The 22,934-nt window shown below is 48.2% G+C and overlaps 1 protein-coding gene across 2 annotated transcripts; it reads right to left on the reverse strand.

Annotated features, from left to right (window-relative positions):
* Positions 1-543: 543 nt before the first annotated feature.
* On the reverse strand, positions 544-16,622 carry LOC134521647 (heat shock transcription factor, X-linked-like). Of its 2 annotated transcripts, XM_063348314.1 has the most exons (7): positions 16,524-16,622; positions 16,313-16,396; positions 9,275-9,446; positions 4,159-8,389; positions 3,238-3,515; positions 2,531-2,774; positions 544-1,780 (listed from the first exon to the last, which is right to left on the reverse strand). In XM_063348314.1, exons 4-6 carry the CDS (start codon positions 4,804-4,806, stop codon positions 2,768-2,770), a joined length of 933 nt encoding a protein of 310 aa, XP_063204384.1. In that variant the 5' UTR covers positions 4,807-8,389; positions 9,275-9,446; positions 16,313-16,396; positions 16,524-16,622; the 3' UTR covers positions 544-1,780; positions 2,531-2,767. The 2 variants fall into 2 exon arrangements, with proteins under 2 accessions (XP_063204384.1, XP_063204383.1); XM_063348313.1 differs by lacking the exon at positions 544-1,780 and having other exon boundaries at positions 2,468-3,515.
* Between the last annotated feature and the right edge of the window lie 6,312 nt (positions 16,623-22,934).

Here is a 22,934-nt window from a genome sequence, read left to right on the forward strand (position 1 = left end):
TTCTTATGGAGTTAAGAAAAAGATGGAAAAAAAATATCTTTTCCTCAAGTAAATCTCTCACTGACCTAAATGCAAATTTGTTCAAGCACATTCAAGGAGCTTTGATCCTGTGTGAGTTAAGAGGGGAAAGGGGAGGGGAGCAGACTCTGCTATCAGAATGGATCTTAACTGCTGCGTAACAACTAGGCAATGAAGCAAAAGCTACCAGAGTTTAAAGAGGAACCTCAGCCAAAGGTCACCTGGCTGTCCTAGGTGCTTGTTATCAGAGCCTTGAAAAGCGGGAGGAAGGTGACATGAGCTGATTATAGCAACAAGTGGAAAAGGCTGACAGGGCTGGGGGAGCACACCACCCCCCCACCCGCAGCATTCAGCATGCAGGAGTGTTCTGCTGTTGGAAAGCAAAGGGCCGGCAGAGCCTGGGCTCTGGAGCTGCTAGAGCCACTAAGAGAACACTTGTCCATCTTGGATCCAAAGCATCTGCTAGGCAGAGAGCCAGAAAGCACCCAGTTAATTGCAATACCGTATTTTATTTGCTGCCTTGTCTTTACAGGTGATTTGAACTACTTTCACTGTTCATTCATATAGCTGAAGTGGTGAGGGGAAGGGTGACAAGGGGACAGAGACATACTGTCACCAGGACATATCCTGGAGGGCCAGAGGGATATACTACTACTCCCTGTGTGAAGCTGTACAATTCTTCAGCCATCCAAGAGAGGTGGAAGGAAGGGAGCTCATACATGCCTACAGTTTCCAGAACTGGCCTAAAGGAGGAGAAGGATTCAGGAGTGAGAAATCATGGCAAGCTGGATCCATCCAGAATCCCATCAGCAGCTTTCTGAGCATCTACGAAGTTGTCTCTGACCACTTATGTTGGTTATATCTCCCAGTGGCCCCAGCTCTGCTGATCTTGGTGACCAACGGCAGGTGGCTGCTTTCAGTCCCTGAACTTTCTCTGCTGTTGCCTGCAGGGGTGAACGGAGTTCAGACTTTGCTGAACTCACGATTGCATCAATCCAGAACCAAAGGGCACGGAGACTGGTACTAGGAAAATGATAGCTGAGTTCACAGGAATGAATCTGAGACCTTTGGGATGTGGAGCTCCCCAGCATCTGCACCCGGCAAGGCCACTGCTGCACAGACCCTGGCACTGGGGCAGGCCTGCCCTGAGCGGGTAATGCTGCACACAGTCAGCACCGCCCACCTGATAAACCAGAATGGTATTAGCCAGAACAGTGCTAGAGGAGCATGCTTCGAGGTCTTCATCTCTCTCCATTAGGCTGCTTTCCAATCAACACTGATCACTGGGCTGGATCACATTTGGCCTTAACTTTCAAGCCTAGAATCCTATTGAAAATCTTTGTCCCAAAATATCCAAAGTCCTCACTCTGCAGATAGAGCAGAGTGTGGGTCTGCCCCTGCTCAAGGGTATCGAGTTTCCATACAAAGTGTTACATAGGAAGAGCCAAAAGGATCCGCACCCAGCCACGCCCAGAGCAGAGTGGGCAGGAGGACATAGACCTTTCTAGAGAAACTGCTGTTGGCAGTACTGAGTTTGGTCAGCGCAGGCAAGCACACAACCATCTGGTCCTTCTTCTAAAGCTCTGCGCTCACAATGGCCTTGCACCTCCTGAAGACCCAGAGTGGCCGTCTGCTCTCCTTTCCACACCATTCCTGCATGCTGCAGAGGGGAATGGCAGATAACACAGCCGGGGCCGACCACAGAACAAAACCAAGTATCTGCTGCATGTGGTGCCTTTACATGCTGAAGGGAAAGATGCATCTGTTTGCAAAAAGTCAGAGCAGACCTAGTTCAAACCAGCATTAACTTGATAGCATCCATCTAACCACCTCCCCTGCAGCTTCCTTCTCCTCTCTGAGCAAACTTGTAGAATTACTAAAGCCAAACCCTTCTGCAGTGAAATTAACTGCCTGAGGGGACAGTGGTCCTTTGTATTTCCAAGATAGTTTGAGGTAGACAGAGCCTAAAAGGCGGTGCGGCCCACAGCCCACCACCCAAACCAGTTGCTTCCCTTGCATGGATCATTTCCCCTTCCAACATCTCATCCTGGGAGAGAGGAAGGGATGCCTAGATGCTCTTCTGTGCAGTGCCAACAGGAGCTCAGCCTTCGCTGGACCTCTTGGCACTACCCTGACATTGCCATATGCTGGTGCTGGGATGTCTGTCTTGCTAAGACCACTAAAGAACAAATGGGAACATTAAAGCCACAGAACTAAATATGAACAGTGTTTTCCACTGTCCAAAAAGGACAGAACAACTGGAAATACCAACTCTGTTTGGCTCAATTTATTACTAACTCTAATAGACTATTTATTACTAACTCTATTAGACCCTATTTATTTCCACCTCTGTTAGGCTCTATTCACTCACTAGTGACTATCCCTACCCAGAAGCTCTCCCTGCCTGCAGCTCCAGCAGGGTCAGGAAGGAGGGGGGTCAGCTGTGCCTGGGGTCTGCAGATGCAGGGATGCTTTACCTTGGCAAGTATGGACTAGCAATTAGTTGCTTTACCTTGGCAAGTATGGACTTTCTGCAAGCAGACACCTGCATGTCCTGCGGTGGAGCTGGTGTGAACACCTTCCTGCACCCCAGCAACGGTTCCCTGCGCAGGCCGAAGATCTTGGTGGCTTCTGGGGTGCTTTTCATCCATCTCTGCATTCAGGCAGCTGCGGCTTGTTTTGTATCCCACTTTTGGCTTGCACCTTTCCAGCAGCTGAAGATGATCCCTCTTAAAGCTATAACAGAAGCCTAAAACCTAAAAAAATATAAAAATTGAAGCTTGATTGTTAGGCAAAATTATTAAAGTGCTCATGGACACATTGCTTCTGTTTTGACAGGTGAAAGTCTGGTATGTCTATAAACTTAGTCTGGGCTTCTGCTGTGCAAACAGGACAACAAACACTTTATTATCAACTGTCTAAGACCTGTTTCTTACCAGGACTATGAAGCTCTATCTATCAACAACGCTACTAATAAGAAACTATGGACTTGCTGCCCACTCTCCATGCTCTATCTAGGATTTGCAACACTGGGGTCCACCTGCAGGGTTGGGGGTGCAGGTGCAGGTGGGGCAGTGGGGTGGCCTTGGCCCCAGCAGAGCTGAGGCTGCTGCCAGCATGGGCATTGCAAAGCACAGAGGAGCTGGAGCAGCATGCTGGAGACCCTCCGAGGCTTGGCTGATGGGTGGTGGCACAAAGAAGAGGGCCAGAGGGATCAACCTCTGGCTGCCCGCTGCTCCGGCAGGCTCTGGGATGGTGGGAGCAGCTGCCGGGGGAGGCGGAGGGATGCTGCTGCTGAGGCTGGGAGGTGCTTCAGCCCATCGCTTGGGGGGTGCCTGCGTGTCCCCTGCAGGCTGAGCACCCGGGCTTCTGGAGGGGTGCCCTTCATCCACCGCTGGGGCGTCCAGGGCTCTGCGTCTGACGCCAACCCTCCTCTTGCAGCTTGCCAGCAGGTGGGGATGGTCTCTGTGGAAGGTGGGGTTGTAGTAGTAGAGTATCTAAAAAAGCAAAGGAGAAGAGTCAGTTGCCACCATCTTGAGACTGGAAAACCCCAAGCTACGAGAACTGGGACTCTGAATTGCAAAAGACCAGCATGGACATTGAAAAGGGCTCTCAGAGCGTTTGAAACCTAAACGTTACCTGACGGTCCTGTTCAGTTATCGCCACCCCCAGGATTTTGCTGCCTGGGACCAGAGCATCGTAGGCTTTTCAAAAGCATAAGAGCTGCTTTGGAAAGCCAACTACCACTATTGTTCATCAACTTCAGTGTCGAATGAGCGGGCAGGTGATACTCTGGTGCTTAGATGTACCTTCTCAGCATTTAGCAGGTGCCACAGGAAGGTTTCAGATTTGCAAGACACGTAGCAAAGACACTCAGAGAAATCAGGTTATGCTGAATCTGACTTTGCACTTAATGGGTTCAAACTAAGCGGATATAACCAAACTGTGTTTTATCTGTGTTTCTACTAGTCAGAAAGACTAACTCAAACCTTCCTGAAAATGACCTGAGAAGGCCGTTAAACCCAGACCTCTCACCGCCATCCCCATTTTCCCTATTGCGAGGCCCTATTTGATGTGAAGGTCCATCTCTCCCCCAAGACTACTGTGAGCCTCAGTCCAAGTGCAGAGCAAGTGCTGTACCTGGCTGTGAGCAGAAGCTGCTGCTTCTTCTGCCAGGAATTCGGGCAGGGAGGCAGATCGTTGGAAATCCTGTCGCTGTTTGGTGAAGCCGTACAGGTTCGTCTGCCGAAGGAAACTCTTCATGCTGTTCATTCCAAAAACTTGTTGAGGTCTTCCCCCACCCAGCACCTCCTCTTTGAAGAGTCCTTCATTGATGGCAACACATTTTCCATCCGCGCTCCACCAAATGGATTGAAACTGGAGGCTTTCCACCACCTTCCAAAGCTTCTGAGGGAAGTGGAGTGCTGAGAACTCATTGGCTTCACCCACTGCCTTGTTGGAAACAGGAGGGACTTGCTTGGTCTCACGTCCCTCACAGCCAGGTTGGACATCCAGCTCCACATTCCACTCTGCTACGGCAGCGTCGCAGGGTGCTCTTTCCCCCTGTCCTGGAGAGCCAGCAGAAATCATGTTGGCTGGATACCCCAGCACAGCTGGAGCAGAAATTGATGGTATTTCTGCGGGAGATTCCTGCCTTTTCATTTCTTCTGTCCCAGTTGGACAAAAGTTTTCCTCGCTGTCCATCGCCATGAGCAGCCTGGCCTTGTCCTGCCAGTCAGCAAGCGAAGGCCGACTGGTGCCAGGTGACCGGGGGCACCAATGGGACATTCTGACATGTCATTTTGATGCCCGTGCTGCACAGTGGGGACATCACAGCGTGACATCAGGGTGCTGTTTGACAGCGGTGCCCCGGCAGAAGGGAGCAGCCAGAGGAGCCCTTGCTGCAGAGCACTTGCTGCTCTTCACTCCCAGAGCCACAGGGGTGGTGGGACTCCCAAGCCCAGGAGTCAGTAAAGCTGTGTGGGACAGTTGTGGACAATGAGATGACCATGCTGTGTCCAGTTGCATCCAGGAGTGGGTCTGAAGGGAGGAGTGGGGATAGCTGCAGTGTTGGGCATCCCAGTGCCCCTTTTGGGGAGTTTTTGTGATTCACTGGAAACATCTTACAGGCCTTGGCTGCACATTAGCTAAAAGCCAGGCAAAATACTCCCTTGTCTAAATACTGCAGGACTGCACAAGAGTAATTTCTAGCCTCCCCAGGCACTGACAGTAATTTTGCTCCAAGAGAAGCCTAATGGGCTGATGAAAGATCAGCATCTTTCCCCCTGAGTTGCACAGTCACTTTCAGAGGAGCCCAGCATATAGCTCAGCCTGGCCCAGCACACCAGGGCAGTCAAGCTGTGCCTGATATGGGTTGTCATAACCTTTGTCACACCCACCAGGCACCCTCGTGCTCCAGGCATGTGGTGCCATGACGGGCTCCGACCTTTCAGTGTGCTCCCTCCCTGGTACTGGCTGCATCTTAAAGGTCCCCTCCAACCTAGACGATTCTATTGTGCCCTTCATCCTTTGGCTTCTTTAGCCCTGGAGGAATTTAACTGAGAGGAAGACATTTTGCCTTTTGTTTCTTGTATTTGACGAGAAAGGGAAGGGGGTACCTGAAGAAATTTGCCCTGAAATACCCTATTTGGGTATGAAGAGCTGGCAACAGTTTGTCCTGAGCCAGCTTTACGTGTTTGACACAAGCTATACTGACCCAATGCTCCAGGCACTACGACAATACTGATAAAGCTCCTTCAGGCCAGCATCTAAAGCAAGGACTCCTCATATGCCCTGAGATCTGTCCTGCAGCTGGAAAAACTCCCTGGTAGCAAACTACCTTTCAAAGGGGCTATGAACACTTCTGCCGAGCAAGGGGAAAGGGCTTCCCTTGTTGAAACACATTGCAGCAAGCCTTTGTGTGGCGTAAACCCTCTTCACGCCAGCAGGATCAACTGAAGGACCCATCTATGGTACCCAGTATCTGAGCTCCTGCTTCTCTCTCTCTTGCAGCCCAGTGTGAGGCGGGCTGGCTGCAGCATTTTGCGAGCTCTGTAACAGGGGAGGTTATTTCTAAGGTGACAGAGACCCAGCAGAGAGCCGACAGCCCAGAACAACCCCTGAGCTCACCTTGTTAGCAGTCCCAGGTTACTGTTCCCTAACAATCTGTTCTAAGCATTGGCTAAGTTTGGAAACGGTGATAAAAGCAGGCTTGCTGCTATCATGCCAATGAATAAAGAACTTGTCAACAGAGGGAGATTCACCAGCAGCAGGACAAGGGATCAGCACAAACATTACTGTCAGCGCAAACATTACTGTACAGTACTTCCTCTATAGAATGGTTTATATAGAATCATAGAATTGTCTAGGTTGGAAGGAACCTTTCAGATCATCAAGTCCAACCATCAACGAAACATGAGTCCTTCAAATTGCTGTAATAGAGCTTTAATACTGCATTTAAGTGCTGGAAAATGGAAAAAGCAGAGGGTATTTCACCATCTAGCTTCAGACTTTTACAAATAGATGTGAAATATAGAATGGTTTGGGTTGAAAGGGCCTTGAAGATCATCCAGTTCCAACCCCCCTGCCAGGGACTTCCACTAGACCACACTGCTCAAAGCCCCATCTAGCCTGGCCTTGAACACCTCCAGGGATGGGGCATTCACAGCTTCTCCAGGCAACCTGTTCCAGCGTCTCACCACCCTCACAGTGAAGAATTTCTTCCTGATATCTAATCTAAATCTACCCTCTTTCAGTTTAAAGCTATTACCCCTTGTGCTGTCACTACATGCCCTTGTAAAAAGTCCCTCTCCAGCTTTCTTCTAGGCCCCCTTTAGGTACTGGAAGGTCACTATAAGGTCTCCCCGGAGCCTTCTCTTCTCCAGGCTGAACAACCCCAACTCTCTCAGCCTGTCTTCATAGGAGAGGTGTTCCAGCCCTCTGATCATCTTTATGGCCCTCTTCTGGACCTGCTCCAACAGGTCCATGTCCTTCTTATGTTGGGGGCCCCAGAGCCAGATGCAGGACTCCAGGTGGGGTCTCACTACAGTGGAGTAGAGGGGCAGAATCACCTCCCTCAGCTGCTGGCCATGCTTCTTTTGATGCAGCTCAGGATACAGTTGGCTTTCTGGGCTGTGAGCACACATTGCTGGGTCATGTTGAGCTCATCAACCAACACTCACAAGGCCTTCTCTGCAGGGCTGTTCTCCATTCTCTGCCCTGTCTGTATCTGTGCTTGGGATTGCCCTGACCCATGTGCAGGACTTTGCACTTGGCCTTGTTGAACGTCATGAGGTTCGCATGGGCCCACCTCTCAAGCCTGTCCAGGTCCCTGTGGATGGCATGCCTTCCCTCCAGTGTCTCAACTGCACCACGCAGCTTGGTGTCATCAGCAAACTTGGGTGCACTCAATTCCACTGTCCATGTTGCTGACAAAGATGTTAAACAGTGCCAGTCCCAATACCAACCCCTAAGAAAAGCTACTCATCACTGGTCGTCACTTGGACATGGAGCCATTGACTGCAACTCCTTGAATGTGGCCATCCAGCCAATTCCTTATCCACCAAGTGGTCCATCTGTCAGATCCATGTCTCTCTAATTTAGAGACAAGGATGTCATGCGGGACAGCGTCAAATGCTTTGCACAAGTCCAGGTAGATGACATCAGTTGCTCTTCCCTGATCCATCAATGCCATAACGCCATTGTAGAAGGCCACCAAATTTGTCAGGCACAATTTGCCCTTAGTGAAGGCATGTTGGCTCTCACTGATCACCTCCTTATTTTCCATGTGCCTTAGCATAGTTTCCAGGAGGATCTGCCCCATGATCTTGCCGGGCACAGAGGTGAGACTGACTGGCCTGTAGTTCCACAGGTCCTTCTTTTTTCCCTTTTTAAAAATGGGGGTTATGTTTCCTCTTTTCCAGTCAGCGGGAACTTCACCAGACTGCCATGAATTCTCAAATATGACAGCTAGTGGCTTGCCAACTTCATCTGCCACTTCCCTCAGGACCCGCGGATGCATCTCATCAGGTCCCATGGACTTGTGCACCTTCACATTCCTTAAATGGTCTCAAACCTGATCTTCTCCATCCAAAACACAGATTCAACTAACAAGCCAGCTCCTAACATATTCTGACCGTTGAAAAGTATCCATATTCAGCTTTGGGCTTTCACTTTATCTCTGGAAAATCCTCAGCAATTTAGGCTTGCTCCAAGGGTGAAGCTTACCAAGTGTTCACATAAGTCGAAGAACAGCAAGCAAGGTGCAGTTGCTGGCAGCAGGGCAAACCCTTTGGGGTGGAGAGCCAGGACCCAGTGATCACAGCCACCTCTCCCATCTCTGCCTTCAGGAAGTGACTCATTCTGTTTTCTCCTGTGAAAGCAGGAAGGGGAAGAAAGAAGCTGGTTGTCACAGGTAGGCAGACAAGTCAAAAAAAGAGAGGTGCTACTGCTTCAGTGAGTTTGAGATGTGGTACTCTGAGTCATCCTGAGGTGTAGGAGAAGCCACTGTCCCCTGCAGCACCTCAGGCCTTCTTAGAAGAATTTATTTCTCACCACAAGTCACCCAGCCCTGCATTTCTTGGTCAGGTTTACTCCCTCTTGGAGAGCAAACACATTCCCCTGCCTTTCAGCTCAATGCCAGGTCTGCAATGTGCCTGACAGATAAACCAAGCCCCATCAAGACAAAGAGCATTCTTGTCTATCACTGTACCTTGACCTATTGTACGAGATCTTTTTTTATCAGCTCCTGGAGATGTGGGAAGCAGATGGAACCTGGGATATGTGTGAGGAAGGGACAGCATATCAGGCATCTCAAAAACAGAAAGATCAGAAAGGTTAGGCTTGAATCAAGTGAGGCAGACAAAGCCCATAACCCCTGCCAGGAGGATGAGCAATGCAAACAGTGGATGCCTGCATCTGAAGTAGAGATTTTTTTCCCAGTCACAGCAGAGGAATGTGTTTTAAGTAGCTGGCTTTTGGCCGCCTGTTTTGTTTACGCTTCCAAAGTCAAAACCAAAAGTGACGTCATATCCTGCTTTATTGAAGCACAGAAGGAAGCATCTGGGAAGGGGAGACAGAACATGAAAAAGTCCAGACCAGCCTAAAGTGAGACACGCACAAACCCTCCTGCTCAGCTTGCTGAATATGTAGATATTTATCTACACAGCCTGCTACCACAGCTGAATGGAAAATACTTGCTGGGCTTTGGGATGCTCCAAGAAGCCAGGAGGAGAACAGGGAGAATATCATACTCAACTCTTCCTCAGAGGTTGCTTGGTTTCTTGAATAATCACCACTGCACAGAAGGACCAGACTCTCAGCTGATGCGAGCAGGCTCCATGGCTTCCACCGTAGCTGTGTTCATACTTACACCAGGTCAAGAGCCATGTGGCTACTGCCCAATTTTCAAGTTCATGGTAACTTTTAACCTGTACAAGTAGAAGAGTAGAATGAGGAAGTGATCCACTGAAACTTGTCCTGTGTGAGGGACTTTCCTGGAGAACCGGCATGAGAAAGGTGCTGCCTGCCCAGAGAAGTGCCGCACTAAACCAGGCACTGGAGAATGGCCAAGCACTGGTTCAAGCTGGGTGCTTTGTCACAGAAAACAGTACCTCTGCCAAGCGTGGGCAGTGGCTGAACACTGTTATAATTAGAGCTGAGGTGCCAGGCCAGTTGTTTCTAACTCCTGTTATTTTTACCATGCGTCTTTCAGTATTTTGTATTAACCTGAAGAGAGTCCATGTTTGATTTCAGGGGGTAGGAGAACTTCATGCTAAGAGCATCCAGTGTTTTGTTTTCCTAGTTATGCAGAATGGTCCTCATCGCAAACCTAGGTGCGTGACAAAGGCTTACAACTAGAAGGCAGAGGGGAAGGACCCCACTTGCTAAGTTAATTTCTTGAACAATTAGGGTTGGCAGCATTTAGTTCTGTCAAATTACTCCAGGCATAATTTTTCTAATCAGCAAACGTTTATTAGAAATTGCAGAGGTACAGTAAGGGACTGGCACAGGGAGGGATAGGCTATTTCACCTGCAACTGTCCTGACCTTCAGGGAAAAAACCCTCCGGCATAACATAGTTGCCATAAATACTTACACTATGACAAAAGATGTCAGAAATGCAAGCTGTTGACATTACGGGATACTCAGCCAAAATGAAACCTTATGCCTTTCAAACTGTGAGCTGTAAAGACCAGCAAGTTTTATGACAGTATAATATGCTATCCTAGAGTTTATAGGGCGGGAAAGCGCAGCTGACGTTGAACACACAATACTAATTTCTTTGAAGGAAGTTAATTTCCAAATGATACACAACTGTCCAACTCATTGCCAAGTTCTGGATCTAAACTAAGCAAGTTCATAAAAGGGTTAGACAGATCAACGTATAACAGGTTGTGTCCTGGGCTGTATCCTCTTGCACAGGGGATTGCCAGGAGCATAGTGCACACCAGCATCTTCCCTTAGTGTCTGCTGCTAGGTGGATGGACATTTGGCCTGACTTGCTTGCCACATACAGTCAGCCAGGACCCAAGTATTCAAGGCTTAATTTTGTTTGTGTAAAACAAAGCCTCCTCGCCTGCTTGTGTAGGATTTTACAGGCTTGTTTCTCAGTGTCTCATGCATTTAGTTCTTCCTTCTGTCTCTTGTAAGCCTGAGCAGAAGACACCATCTCCAAAGAGGGCATACACCTCCACACAGGGCTGCTCTGCTTCTTGTTTGTAAGGTATTGCAACACACTGTACAAACAGTCTAACCCCGTATGAAACAGACGTCTTAGATAAATCCCATGCAGGGGATTAGTCACACTGATGTTGCAATCATTGGTGTCATGGCTAAAAACGACCCAAGGGAGTATGAGAATCTTCCATCACAGCTTATTTACATTAATTATAAACAAAGACACACAACTCTCTTGTGCTAGCCCAACAACTACTTGCATCTACCCAATGCTTGTTATCTTAGCTCAGGACTATCCTAGAGCAGATTTTCTGCCACACCTCTGGAGTCGGCTGCCTTCTTCTTCCAACTTCAACCAAACAGCAAAAGCATATTTTACTGCAACTGCTTTACATAGGTTTCTTGCACAGTTACAGCAACAATTCCTTGCTGCTATAAAGATGTACCCTCATCTCACCTCCAGATGACACAATTATAAGCTAAAGATTCCTGATGCCAACCACACCATAATCTCTTACATAGCTGAATGTCCTTGTTCAGCGTGGTACAGCACCAAACACTGCCCCTGAGCTGAGCCGTGGTTGCTGCTCTGCTAGTGATATTAGCACTCACAATGGTTGCTCTGGGCTTAGACCATGGAGATAAGGCTTTAGCATTAAAAAAAAAAATCACTAGTAAACTTATTAAATAGTTTTAAGTTAAACATATAGCTTGGCAGTGCTAAGTTAACAGTTGGACTCGGTGATCTTAAAGGTCTTTTCCAACCTCAATGATTCTATGTCTTTTATACAACCCTTCCCCTTCCCAAATGAAATACAGCTGTGCAGATGTGATGCTCTTACAGCTTTTGACCTAATGCTTTTATGCAGTAGAGGAGGTGGAAAGACAATACAAAGCCTACGCATGCTAAACCACCTTTGCAGCAGGAAAATCAAACCCCTTACATAATAAGAGCAACCACGAGAGTCAGGTCATGGGGTTAAATCAATTGGTCAGGTGGACAAACTGAGATGCCTGAGTGGTTTTCTTAGGAGTGGGTGACCATTTACACAGATTGTGCAACTAGTCAGTCTCTGCTCTGCAAACAGCCTGATATCCAAGCACCAGCATCTGTAATAGCATTACTCTGTATTGATATCCTTTGCGTGCGTTTTGTAAATAAACAAACAGTGACTCATAACTGATGGGCTTGGAGAAACCCAGGGCAGGGTTTCTGCCCAGGACACAGTCTAAGTCATCATCATCTTCTCATTTGTGCAAAGATACCATCGTACGTAATGGGACTGATTGCAGCAGGGTAACTCCAGAGAGGAAGCAACCCTGGATGCTGGGGCCAAATCTTCCTGCCCGTGCTTGCTGCAAGTAGCACCTTGCCTGTGGCAGAGCCCCGCAGCAGCACACGTTCACTCCAGCAGCTCAGTGGCATTCGCTCTAACCGGCAACAGCAGCCCTGGCCTGGCAGGATATCCCATAAAGGTGGACATTCACACTATATCCTCACCCAAAAGCACCTCTTTCCCCCAGCGCCATGTGTGCCATCCCACCCTCCACATAGCTAACACTGAATTAGTACAGAGCAAGTGAAAAAAAGTACATGATCACACACACACAGAATCACAGAATGGTTCAGGTTGGAAGGGACCTTAAAGATCATCTAGTCCCAACCCCCCTGCCATGGGCAGGGACACCTCCCACTAGACCAGGCTGCTCAAAGCCTCATCCAGCCTGGTCTTGAACACTTTCAGGGATGGGGCATTGACAACTTCCCTGGGCAACCTGTTCCAGTGTCTCACCACCCTCACAGGAGAGAATTTATTCCTGATATCCAATCTAAATCTACCCTCTTTCAGTTTGAGGCTGTTACCCCGTGTCCCTGATAAAGAGTCCCTCCCCATCCTTCCTTTAGGCCCCCTTTAGGTACTGGAAGGCCGCTATACAGAAGATACTAGATAGATAGAAATTAATGTTTAACCTTGTGTCTGCCTTACGCTACTGGCAAATAGTGGCAGGCAATCCAGAATTTTTTTTCACTTACTAATTTGTGAGCAACTTTGTTTCCTCTGCCATGCCAGCAGCTCCATCAGCAGCAGACCTAAGGAAACCTGGTCCCTCATGGATTCAGTATTTGGATAATTAGTTTCTGCATGTTTGTTCTTTTTTTCCTTCACGGCTACTACGGTTCGAGTCTGCTATAGCCTCTTTCATGGTCACTGTATTGTAAAGTGTCTTTCCAACAGCTATGTGGTTTCAGAGGTCCCTTAGGGACCTTTAAAAGCTTTACTGTTCCTTGAGCTTTTCACTGAACTGAAGCGTGGCCACCACATTCAAAGCTGCTGGCAGGCAGGCAGCATGACCACAACACAACTGTGTGCCATCGAGAAGTTCAGCTTAAAACTGATGGAAAAGGAAGCCAATAGGGAATCATATAATAGCCTATCTAAAATCCTTTAAAACACAAGCGAATTGCAATACCAAATCTAAAAAGAATCAAATCAGAACATTCTTGTTTGTAGCCTTGTCTCCTCAATTCCCAGAGACAGAGCTTGAACCTGCAAACCAAAAACCTTGAAGAATCATGATCTAGCTACCAGATCTTCACCCCTGAATGCCCTGACAGTAGGGAAGCTCTTCAGTCCAAATCTGGAGCCTTGTTCTTCTCTCACAAACAGTAGCCAGCCACAACTGCCTAGCATAAACCCTCCTGTCACAAGAGGAGAGTCAGTCCTTTATCCTTGCACCCCATCACCCTGCAGGACTGCCTGGTACCACTGGAGAAGCAGTAGCTGTAGATAAATGGATGGCTGATTCATGCTGGGACACTGGTCTATTTTCTTGTCCCCCCAACACGATCTCACACAGTACAAGAAAGCTGTAAAGCCAGTTCCTTGCGTGGTCCCACTCCAAGCTGCAGTGACCACATTGGGATGAGCAACCAGAGACGTCAGTGGCTTATTGGAGGCTGTGATCCTTAAGGCTTTGTCTGGTTGTAATTAAGCCATCTCATTCTTCTTGATGAAGGCTTGGTGGGGAAGGTATCCTGCTCGCTTTACTTGGCAGTGTCTGAAAATACTGTGTGAACAAGGGAGCAGTGTGGCCACAGGGACAGAGGCTGCTAGGACCTGTTTTCAGGCTGCAGAAAGAGGAGCAGAGCCATGCTAAGACCATCAGTTTGAGCTTCCAATGAAGCTCCTGCCTCCTCACCTCCCTCGACATGCACCCAGAGGCGCACAGTCATCTCCACGTCCTTCCTCTCTTGCCCAGCAGGGCCCAGCTGTGCTCTCCACTCCCACCCTGGCAGCCAGGTCTGGACTGGGGCCACTGCACCACCCCAGAAGTGGAAGCCAGGACCTGAGCACTGACAGGGCAGGGGGCATGCAGGAAAGAGCAATCCTGGGTTACAGTGAGCTCAATGCAGCACCAACAGCCAAGGTGTTTTACTCCTTCAAGCATCCGCTACTTTGAGATTAATTCAAATAAAAGTCATTTCATTCATAGGACAATGGAAGCTTGCAAGACTAGTAACCAGTGGGACAGCTACTTGCTAGCAGCCCTAATGATTATTCAAGACCCAGGCTGGTTTTTACTTTAAAGACCCTCCATGTTCCAGTACAGCTCTTCCACTACTCACAATAGTTCAGCAACATCTGAGGCTACAAGAACCGTTAAATTGTTGTCCCGTGGTTTGGATGAAAACCTGCATTAAACAATATCAAGACTTATCTTGAGATGAGCTAAGCAAAGTTGAGCAAACGAGAGATGTGCTGTCGCAACAGAAAGCTGTGCAGAGCCACAGGCTAGGTAGAGTGTTTCCAACACCTCCATCTCAAGAAGTCAAGTCCAAGGGCTGCCTGACCTCACCTTTTATCCAGACCAACACCAGATGCTCCCAAAGATGTGCAAGAACCCCAGCCTGCCTGCATGGGTCTCACCTGCCCTCCAATACCTTGGACTGGTTTATGTGTGGACCATAACACCCATTGCTCCCTGGGGAAAGTATCACCATTCATTACAAGACTGGGTTGCCTTGCTTCCCATTTAAGAACTTGAGTTAGATTCTCTGTCTTGCTAAATTTATGGCCTCACCAACTTCTGAAGACAATGAGACACACATAAGTAAACTCAGTTAATCAGTGGTTAAAATGTTTTTCTCACAGCCCAATCATCCTTTAGTTAAGTTCTACAATTTCATGGCAAGAAGCCTCAGACGGGCTGGAGATGTTGGGAACAGGAGGTTCTCCCCAGCTACCACACAATACATACAATTCCCGGGTAGTTATTTGTTGCCACTAATCATGCTGGGAACAGCATTGTGCCCTGCAACACAGTGGGTTCAATTTACATTAAAACCAAAAAAAGAAAAAATAGGGCAGCCTTGACAAGATTTGTTTGACTCACCCCTGCTGCTGTGTTTAATATTGTTGGAGAATTGCTCCTTGCAGGGAGCAATTTAAAAAAAAGCTTGATGAGGAAAAGCTTGTGATGAGGAAAGCTCATCTGCTTTCCTTTAGACCAGCTGTGTGTCTGCCCAGGACAGATGCACTTGGCACGTACATGAAGATGGCTCATACATACTGAAGGAGCAACTCATTCAATAATCACACATTTATGAGACAGTTTCTAATCAAACCCTTCCTCCAAGCAAAGATAACACGCTATCCTTGACGTTCTTACCACAAATACATGACAGCTCTAGCACTCTACTGTCTATAGCACACAGCAGCCTCATTGTTCAAGGACCCACCAAGCCAACGTGACAATCCCAGCCTCAGGGCACCCATCCCCTGTCTAACTCAGAAAATCTTGTGCTAGGAACTTACCCTAATCCTACATCTTAAGTAAGACTTCCAAGCTGTCTGTGGTACACTGGCAGATTGCATGGCAGCGCCTCTAGCTGAGATACATGCCTGCTTGCTTGCTTTCTTAATGCTCTGCTCTGTGTGGGTGCACAAAGCATGGCAGATGACATTTTACTGTAGGTGAAAAAACGTCATTCTGTTCAAAATGTCCCTGCTGTGTTGCTTTCTGCATTAACTGGTCTCTAGACTACTGTGGTGGGATGAGACAAGGAGGATTGCCTAACCCTGGGTTAGACAGCAGGAGAACTAGGATCCACAGAGAGATCTTCATAAATTAAATAGAAACCACCAAGATCAAGATGCTGAAGAGGGAGGACAGTCCAGTCACAGACATGTATGTGCTTTATCTAGACAGCACACCAGATGCTGGTATAAAGCAAAGAGCAAACGCTGCAGGAAGCGAGCACATGTAAAACAAAGTAAGCAGCTCTGCAAGAACCTGTATTCTGGGAAAAGATCAGTCACACCTTCAAGCACAAAAGTTTGTGCCAGGCGCCTCCTGTAACTGGAGAGGCTTCACTCAGGGTTGGCAGGAGTGAAGGCAGTGACAGCACAAGTGCCCAGCGAGGGGGTGCTCAGCCAGCCCTGCTACAGTGAGAAGCGTCGTAGCAGTGATGGGGACCTGCAGAGGGGACCCTGAAAACAGCAGAGGGGAGCAGAACCCTCTGCTCACTGCCCAACCCACCTCCACATACACCTCTCAAGAATGCAGCATATTAAAATCTCATTTCCTAAGGTATTTATGAGATTGTATTGTCTCACCTTGATTACTAGTGAAGCCTGTGAGTTGTTTCAGCTTCTCCTGTCATGCCTGGTTGTCTCAAAAACATCACATTTCTACGCATTCTGAAGGAAAAGAGAAATCCCTTAGTGAACAAATAGAGAGGGGAGTCGCATTCATGCTCCTGCTAAGGAAAGGCTGCAGCTTTATACCTGCCTGCTGGCTGGCCAGCAAACATGCACACACACTTACCCAAGTGGGAAGTAGCCAGGGCACAGGGTGTCTCCAGCCCAGCTGATATCTGGGGAATTTGGGAGCAAAGAGAGGATAGTGAGAGGTATTAAGAATTATTGCATCAGAGGCAAGAATGAGTGAAGTCAGACAGAAGCTGTTGTTCACAGAGACGTTTGTCCCTTGCTTAGATTACAGTCAGGAGTTTATGCTAAGGGCTTTCTCTTTTCTCAGTGGGTATCACAAGCTGTCAGCTCTGCTTCAAGCAAAGTGGAGCAGTCACAGGGTAATGGCACTGGCACGACACTGAGATTAATTTTGGTTCAGGTCCCAGTTTTACTTTTGGCATCCAGAGGCATTTGCTTGTTCCGTGTCCCCTTTTTACCCCTGGTGGGACAGTCTTGTCTCCCAGCAGGGACTGCTCCTCCAGCACACATGACACAGGTCTCTGCTGTGCAGACACATGACCAAGGTAAGACCAGCAGAAACAACCTCCTAATTACCAGAAACAAGCCCAAGAAAGAAATTAAAGGACAAACAACCCCTGACCATCCAAGTCAAGTCCCTATTGTCTACCTTAATGCACTGTTCCCCCATCACAGGGCACACTGGATCTGCTTGCTTTCAGTGTTGCACATCCCTCCAGCTACAGTTTCCCCTCTGACTGCTCTGCCCAGGGTGAGTGGAAGAGGAACAGGCCATGCTGCCTGCCACCTCCCCCAGGGCAACTTTCCCTGCTTTTCCAGAAAGAGCTGCTCAGTAGAGGAGCCCTGCTAGATTTCTCCTACTTTTGAAATTGTTTTTTCCTTCCAGCTTATGATGACCTACATAATAAGCAGGTCACTGGAACATGAGAGATGTTTTCTGAGGCAGAGGAGAAAAGCCAAACAATTCCCCCACTGCGTGTGCTTCTGAGGACAAAGTGAAGTGCTGTTTCCTAGGGGTGCCACTCAGCAGCCTCCTTCATGCTCTTCCTGTCTGAAATCAGTGGGAGCTGCTGGAATCCCACCAGGGACACGATCAGACCCTGAGCAGAACATCAGGCTAGTTAAGGACCAGCTCCACAGGGGACCGAGATGAGCTTCAGGAACATAAACCCTCCTCATGTGAACAGTAAACCTGCCATGTGCAGCCCCTGTGCTGTGAGCCCATGCAATGGCCCGGCTGCATGAGAGTCAATCCACCAGGCGAGGCAAGCTTTCATCAAACAAGCAGCAAAGGGAGGGAAGGAGAGAGCAGGAAGATGTGAAGGTGACAAGTTCCCACCATGATCCCTGTGGTGCAAGCCCTCCCCAGCCGAAGGAAGGATCTGGTTGTAGCAGGTCTGCAGACCACAGGAATACAAGACCAAGTCATCCCCAGCTGGAATCGTGCCCTACCTGAAAAACTGGCAGGCAAGAAGCAGCGTTAGAAGAGCTTGAACTCAATTTACTTCTCAAGCTGTAGTCATTTCTGCTCCTTTATGGGAAGCATTCATAAAGGCTTCCTACAATGAAGTACAAACTGGAAATAAGATGGATTTGAGTAGCCGAGAGAAGAGAGACCCTTGGATATCCCCTCAGCATCAGTATGGTTTAAGGCATGGCAGCAAGGAACTGGACTGTGTCATGGAACTGGAGGTGTTGTCTCCAGCACCATCCTCTCTAATCTTGCAGCTGATCTGCCCCATCTTCAGATCCCCCTCTCAAATGGGAGACAACACAGAGAAAGATGTAGGCCAGCTTATCTAATCCCTACAATGGCTAGTGCACTGCAAACAGGAAGCAGGTAGCTACATACCCAAGGGTAAGGCAAAAATCTACTACAGAAATGAATGTAACATGATCCTGCCTGGGGCTCAGAGTCAGTCCCAGAAGGATATGCAGAGCGAGTAACCAGAGCAGACAAGGGTAACAAGCTCTCTCAAACAGCCTGATGGCTCAGAGATCTCCAGTAACAATAGTGCAAGTCTGGTAACTAGGTCACAGTTATGATCCTTAATTAATCCTGAAGAGACCCCATCTGCCATGGGGAACATGACAGATAAGGTAGCTCATTAAGCCCAGAAGCAGGCCAGGGATAATGCCAGACCCCAGCCTAGCCCCCAGAGGTTTGGGGACAAAATCCTGTTTGGCAGCGGCAGCTGCTTTGCCCAGCCTGCTCTCTGCCAAGCTTTTATCCAGCAGACGCACCAGACTCCCCATCTCCTCCGAGGAAGCGATGGCAGCCTGGAGCCTGTTCACTAGACGCTGCCCAAACCACACTGACATAAACCATGAAACAGGAGAGAGACAGGATCAAAACCAGACCAGGGGCAGGCAGACATGAGGCTTCAGCAGAGGAGCTATACATAATTCTGCTAGATAGCTGAGCCCTGGCTCCCTGTACTGCACTTCACGTGCAACCCTGCTCTTTTCCCCCACACCCCTCTGTGCCAGGGTATGCTATCCCGAGTCACTTCTTCCCCTGATTCCTCTGGGAGAAGCTGAGAGATACCTGCTTCTCCATGTGTGCTGTCTCAGCTTGCACAGGGAGTTAAATTAACATGCTGGGCTTGCAGCCACAGCCCTGAGACACAGGTGCTGCAAAGGGGCATCAAGGCCAGTGGAGAAAAGGGACTGACACTACCACTGAAGTTAAAAGAGTTCATGTGCCAGCAAGGCCAGGTTGTTCACTTGGCAGAAAGACCTGGCCCAGACCACGACAGTGGAAAGCACATCTGGCAGCGGGTTGGCAGAGACTGGCTGAGGGCGAGGGCAAGGTCATGGATGACTGACACCTGGGAGAAGAGTCTAGGGGCACGTGATCTGCCCTGGCCTCTAGAGCTAGCTGTGTTTTGCATCTACACGGTCCCTACGAATGTCTTGATCTGTGTAAATCCACTGGTGACAGGTAGATAAGCTGAGATAATACTGATTGGGTTTTCAAGCCCCGCTTCTGCTACCTGAGCAATTAAAAAGCAGCCACCATCAGCAAAGACAGCCAAATCTAACAGGGCTTCTGAGGACTCATCACAGAGCAGCCGCATTAAAAATAGTTTTTTTCAAAGAAGGGATGTGTGACTAATAAGACCTAAACTAACAATTGTCTGGAGATGGGGGCAGCTTAGTACTAAAGCCACCGTCTCCAGGGCCCCTTATTAAGGTGTCACTTGTGCCCACTACCACCCCCAAAGGCACTGTGTTCAGCAAAATGCACAACTGACAGCACACCAGGGAACTGACACGACTCCATACAATTAAACTAGAACAAGTAGCAAGGAGAAGGGCTGCCTTCTATCCAAGGAAACTGTGAATAACAGAGCAATCAAACTCCAGGCATACACACCATAACCATACACAGGCACTGTTCTCCCTCATCCAAGTGAAGTGGGACTGCACCACTGCAAGATCACTCCATGAAAACTAGGTCACTGGCTATAAAACCCAAGAGACAGTGCAAGAACTTTGTGAAGGGTGTACTGAAATTACTTCTTCCAATTAAAACACAAGCTTAGGAAGCAGCTCTGGTTTATGTGCTGTTGTAATTGGGGCTTTAAAACTCAATTATTTGCTTAAAATCTCATCGTCCTTCATGGTAAATATATCTTAACAGGGGTTTTACTGTGGAGGAGACACACAGTTTTGGGAATCAAGCTGAAGCAAACATGGGAAAGATTATCACCCTTCTGAGACAACAGTACAGAGAGCACAGGTAGCATGGAGCAGTCCATGGTCCCAAAGGCTCACAAGGGAACCCAGAGCTTGCCCCCTTCACTCACACACAGAAGAGAGGCACTCTTGTTTGCTGTGCCAAGCACCAGCCTCTTCTCTCCCTCCTCCAGCCAAAGTGCAAGACCAGGCCCCACACAAGCCCTGAAAATCCTTCTGGATTTCAGCACTAGATATCGCAAGGATCCAGAGAGTTGGCATTCCTTTGCGTATTAGAGTTGTTGGCTTCTGTTTTGAGGCTGAAGTGGTAGCTGCCCCCCTCCCAGGTACCCCAGTACTCTGCTGCAGGTTGGACAGGATGAATGTCTGCTTCATATCTTAGAGCCTGGCCTAGTAAGTGTGTGTTGCCCAGCATGACATCTCTTCCCAAAACTGCTTCTTCCAAGACATTGTCGCCCCACAAAATGCACATTGGCAAAAAAGCCCTACCTCATACCCACGCAGACACAGAGGTTGCTTAGCACATTCCATCAGAGGCAGAAGAATTAATCAAGTAGGGCAGCGATCATCCCCCTGTACTCAGCACTGGTGAGGCCACACCTTGAATACTGTGTTCAGTTTTGGGCCCCTCACAACAAGAAAGACATTGAGGTGCTGGAGCACATCCAGAGAAGGGCAATGAAGCTGGTGAGGGGTCTGGAACACAAGTCTGATGAGAAGTGGCTGAGGGAACTGGGGTTTTTCAGTCTGGAGAAAAGGAGGCTGAAGGGAGTCCTTATCGTGCTCTACAACTACCTGATAGGAGGGTGTAGCGAGGTGGGGGTTGGTCTCTTCTCACAAGAAACAAGCAATAGGACAAGAGGGAACAGCCTCAAGTTGCACCAGAGGAGATTTAGATTGGATATTAGGAAAAATTTCTTCACCAAAAGGGTTGTCAAGCATTGGAACAGGTGGCCCAGGGAAGTAATTGAGTCACCGTCCCTGGAGGTGTTTAAAAGATGTGTAGATGTGGTGCTTAGGGACAGGATTTAGTGGTGGACCTGGCAGTGTTAGGTTAACGACTGGACTTGATCCTAAACGTCTTTTCCAACCTGAACAATTCTGTGATCCTATGTTTGCACTTCCATCTCTTTCTAGGACATTTCCTAGATTCTTCACCCAGGGCTGCAACAATAAGCATTTCCAAGAGAAAGCACATGCATCTTGCCTGATTAAGTGGAGGGATTCCTGAAAGAAGACATTTGATACTCCAAGTTCTTTACCACATGTCCTGGAGTTACAAGAACATGTTTTTCAACCATTACCACCACCCCAAGCCAACACCTGACAAAACTAGGTTTGCTCAGCATACTAACTCAGAGACTTTTAAAACTCACTCCTTTGAGTCCCCTAGTCCCGTGAATCTCAGCTGGAACGCTGTTCAAAGCACCTGCAAAACCATCAGGTCAAATAAACTACATGCAGAAAAGGCTGCCAGTGGGGTCACAGTACTCCAAGAAACCTCCCATGCCAGTTGTCCTGGCTGATCCTCACTTGCACTCCTCCTGGTACCGCCTGTGCTGCTTGGCAGGCAGAGCGGCCCAGGAGCCTTGAAAGCAGAGCCCAGAGCTTTGCGTGACTTATGCTGTTTGTAAGACAGTGCAAACAGAGCACTTGCCAGCTTTTTGAAGAGTTCAGCACAAAGGCAAACAAGGAATGGAAGCCTCATACACTCGAATAACCTGAATGTGTCACAGAGTTTCTCTAGTCTGCAGCTCCCAAATTCAGATTTGGAGATATGATGTGCTAATCTCCTCCTTAATATTTCAGCACTGGCCTCTTCTTCCCTATTGCTGACACTCTTCTCATTTTAATACCTTGTCACCACCGTCTAACTTTTTATCTATAATCTTTAGAGCACAAGTAGGAATAATAAGTCTTGCACCTCAAAGGTTAAGCAACAAGAGCTATTGCAAAATAGCACAGCAAAACCCATGGGCAGAAAGCACCAACGCTTACACTGGGAGATGGAAAGATTTGCAGAGGAAGGAGCTGGACACCAAGGCAGCTGTAGCTCATCCTTCCAGCTGTCTGCTGTGGCACACAGGCTAGGATGTTACACTGACTCGCCTCCCACTCACAGGAGTGGGTTTGGCCCTGTGATGTTTCATACCCACCGTTGCCACACATTTTCGTGCGATTTTCATGTCTGGAACATCTCCACTTAGATGGGAGGCATCCTTCTGCTCTACTGCTTGGCCACTTCCCTCTCAACCCTTTGGATTGTTTCTTTCAAGGAGCTAATTCTAATTGACTATACAACTATAGCAATTAATATTAACTACAACAACTAAATCTTTAACTATAAAGTTTCCCTGACCATTGATGGAAACAATAAAAGATCAAAACTGCTTTACACTTCCCTCCGTTTATTGCTTGCTTTCTCCAAGACAGTTCTTCAGATTGTCTCAAGACCAGCTATAGCTAATGCTATGGAACAGCTGCATAAGAAGAAAAGCCACCCAGATAACAGAAGAGTCCTGTTGCCTCACTGGGTACTTGTTCATGGGATAACACCCACACAGAAATTCCCAGCATGGGTCTAGTCAGGAGTGGGATTTTTCCCCACCTTCTCATGTCATCAGCAGGTATTTCATTCTGAAATGCTTCTCCTTCTCCTGAAATATCCATCCTTGCAGAAGGATTAAAATACCAGATGCATAAAAGAAGAATAAGCCTTTGCCGAAACATCAACTAGCCTTGCTTGTAGGTATACTGTACCTACAATAGACATTTTAAGGTGACAGCCTTTTGAAATCCCATA

This window comes from Chroicocephalus ridibundus, chromosome 10 (assembly GCF_963924245.1).
Source record: "Chroicocephalus ridibundus chromosome 10, bChrRid1.1, whole genome shotgun sequence".
NCBI lineage: Eukaryota > Metazoa > Chordata > Aves > Charadriiformes > Laridae > Chroicocephalus > Chroicocephalus ridibundus.

What these genes read in the sequence shown, in the direction of transcription:
- LOC134521647 (XM_063348313.1), bottom strand. Translation starts at nt 4,806, where the DNA reads ATGTCCCATTGGTGCCCCCGGTCACCTGGCACCAGTCGGCCTTCGCTT. An exon ending in CAGCTTCTGCTCACAGCCAG is followed by an intron (nt 3,516 to 4,158) that starts GTACAGCACTTG and finishes TTGCTTTTTTAG; the next exon opens with ATACTCTACTACTACAACCC.